This window comes from Otolemur garnettii, unplaced genomic scaffold (genome assembly GCF_000181295.1).
Source record: "Otolemur garnettii isolate 467f Iridium unplaced genomic scaffold, OtoGar3 scaffold00023, whole genome shotgun sequence".
Lineage (NCBI taxonomy): Eukaryota > Metazoa > Chordata > Mammalia > Primates > Galagidae > Otolemur > Otolemur garnettii.
The window spans coordinates 7931110-7933797 of NW_003852418.1; the positions used below are offsets into that span (position 1 = coordinate 7931110).

The 2688-nt window shown below is 50.0% G+C and overlaps 2 protein-coding genes across 3 annotated transcripts in view; one reads left to right on the plus strand and one right to left on the minus strand.

Moving 5' to 3' along the window:
• Positions 1-1264, minus strand: part of ACOT8 (acyl-CoA thioesterase 8) — a 15950-nt gene extending 14686 nt beyond the window's left edge. The window contains exon 1 of the mRNA XM_003787652.3: positions 1045-1264. Coding sequence (XP_003787700.1) covers positions 1045-1181 — 137 coding nt within the window. The 5' untranslated portion in view covers positions 1182-1264. The remainder of the gene's footprint in view (positions 1-1044) is intronic.
• A 340-nt stretch (positions 1265-1604) lies between these two features.
• Positions 1605-2688, plus strand: part of ZSWIM3 (zinc finger SWIM-type containing 3) — a 16919-nt gene continuing 15835 nt past the window's right edge. Inside the window, exon 1 of one of the 2 annotated variants that reach the window (XM_003787653.2) lies at positions 1605-1845. In XM_003787653.2, coding sequence (XP_003787701.1) covers positions 1691-1845 — 155 coding nt within the window. In that variant the 5' untranslated portion in view covers positions 1605-1690. Of the gene's footprint in view, positions 1846-2158; positions 2190-2688 lie in introns of those variants that run through there. The other variant, XM_023512050.1, reaches the window with a different exon arrangement.

A 2688-nucleotide genomic window follows, 5' to 3' on the forward strand; every position in this document is an offset into this window, starting at 1 on the left:
TTGCTGTGAGCTGTGATGCCACCGCACTGTCCCCAGGGGGACATCTTGAGGCTCTGTCTCCAAAAAAAAAAAAAAAAAAAAAGACTTCCCATTTACACTGTTCATCCACAGCCCAATTCTTCTAAGAACTAGACTCAGAGATAGAAGGGTCTCCAGACCTCAAATCTTACTCCTTTAGTGTACTGAGGAAACTGCTGCCTGGCCTGAGAGATGAAAATGGTTGACCTGGACATGAGCCCTGTGTAGGATCTATGTCTCCAGCCTCCCACCGGCAGCCATTTAGCATTTTACATAAAAATGCATTGCAGGGGGGCGCCTGTGGTTCAAAGGAGTAGGGCGCCGCCCCGACCCGCCGGAGGTGGAGGGTTCAAACCCAGCCCCAGCCACAAAAAACAAACAAACAAACAAACCCCGGCGCCAGCCAAAAAATGTAAAAATGCAAAAAAAAAAAATGCATTGCAAATAGCTCTCCAGGAAGTTATTTATAATTCCCTAAGTGGAAGAAAGGGAGGTAGAAGCCGTGGAGATCAAAGCTGTCACAAACCCCTATAGGAGTGGAGAATTTAGGATGCTGGGAAGGAAACCAGCTTAAGCTTCAGGGTGAGAAATGAGCTCCCAGACCCACCAAATGGTGCTGGGGATGAGTGTTGTTAAGATAAAAGGATAATGAAGATGCAGGGAGCTGCCTGATCAGGAAGAGCCCGATCAGTTGTGTGCCCGTGAGCAAATCACCGTCTTCCTTATGGTGGCTCCCCCAAGGGAGGTTAAGGACAGGCTATCGAGAAGAGTGTATCAGGCCACCATTTACTTGCCCAGGTCGCCTGGACCTCCAAGAGCGGGGGCTCCGCAGACCCAGCGCGGAGAAGATGGAAGCCAAAGTAGCGAAGGCAGCTCTCTCAGGGACAAATTCTCTCAATAATGTCAGAGCTTGCATCCCACGCACAGTCATCCTAGTCCTGGAGCTAGGGGCCTAGGGCAGCGTGTGTCGCGATTCGGAATCTCTTGTTCTAAAAGCGGGGTGGCAGACCGGGTGCAGCTGGCTACCTGAAGAGATCCTCGTCTAGCGGCTCGAGGTTGAGCACGCTGGTGACCAGGACGCTACGGAGGTCGCCTGGTGGGTCGCCGCGGTCGCCCCCGCCCTGCTCCTCTTCTGGGACCTTCGGGGATGACATCTCGTTCATTCTCTGCGGGCCGGGGGTCACTGAGGTGGGAGGGACACCGAGAGATCTACAGAATCTGCTGGCGTTTCCGGCAGATTGTCCCGGTGACCGGAAGTCACCTGCGGACCCCTTACCAAGCAGGACGCAGGCTATGATTGGTCAGTACTCCTGTCAGTCTTCTGGTGGGTGTGGCTATCCTTCTCTAGCAATTGGGGAAAAAGAGTGCCAATCTGAGTATCTTGTATGTGATTGGATGTGACAGTGAGGGGGGCAGATTCTCAGGACTGGTTAATAACGAAAGAGTGTCATTTTCCTTCTGTCAGATAGTAAAGACGCCCCCAGCCTCTTATAATCCCTATCAGGCCTAGAGCTTCTCCTCAGCTCCGTGATGGGCCACCCAATTCGGGCAATCCCTTAAGGCGTTCTGGGTCCACGCCAGCCTGTAAACCCACATTGGGTGCCCTCTGACCCTTAGTGTGGTCTTGGCAACGGGCTGGGACCAACCCCTAGAGTGGGCTGAGGGGGCGGCCATGGAGCTGGGCAGCTGCTTCAAGACCTATGAGGACTTCAAGGAGTGCTTCAGCGCCTACAAAAGGGAGAACAGGTGCTCCTTCATTCTCAGGGACTGCATCTCTGTACGCTTCCACAACCTCAACCATGGCACCTCCATCCGCGAGGACATCCTGTAAGGGCGGGACAGGGCCGGGCGGGAGGGTGGGAATGGGGGCTGACAATTCTCTGGAGGGCGGCCTAGAGGAGGAGGGAATGAACTTGGACCCTGCTCTGTGTCTATGTAGCCATTCATTCAACAGGCACTCATTTAGCACCTGCTGCGTGCCTTGCGTTTTGACCACCCACCCACTTCACTTTCACTCCCACAAGCTTTACTGGAATTTATAGTAATTGTCATTTCTCCTCTTTTTTTTTTTTTGAGCACCTGCAGTATGGCCTTCACAAAATGGATAGAAACGCCTTGGCGATAATCTCCATCAGCTCCTCTTTACAAAGCAGTAACATGGCTATCTGTTGGTTAGTTCGTTCATTCATTCATTCATTCATTTTGTAAATGGTTTTTGAGTTCTTGAGATTAACAACCGTTTTTCAGACACTTTCCATGTCCCAGGCAGCGTTCTGTCCTTTATGCATGCTTTACCCTGGAGGGCTTTTTTCAGAATTATAGGTAGATATTCTTTTTCCCACTTGGCCTATGAGAAAACAGTCTTGGAAGCTAAGACAGAGAGGGATAGAAAACTCAAGCGCCTTCAGGGCTCAGGTGAAACAACCCAGTGTAAGAAAGTTTAATTTTCACCTTTAGAAGAAGAAGGGAGAAATTGAAATAACTGACACCAGGACCTTGTGTTGAGACAAGAGAAGGGTAAACTGGGCAAAATGGAGAAACAGATGCCATCTAATCAACTCCAGCCAATGACTACCACGTGAAAAGAAAGATAAGGTGTTGCTAGAATTTGGGGCAAGAATAGTCAGAAATGCAAAATTTGTATGAATTTATCCTTTTTTTTTTTTTTTT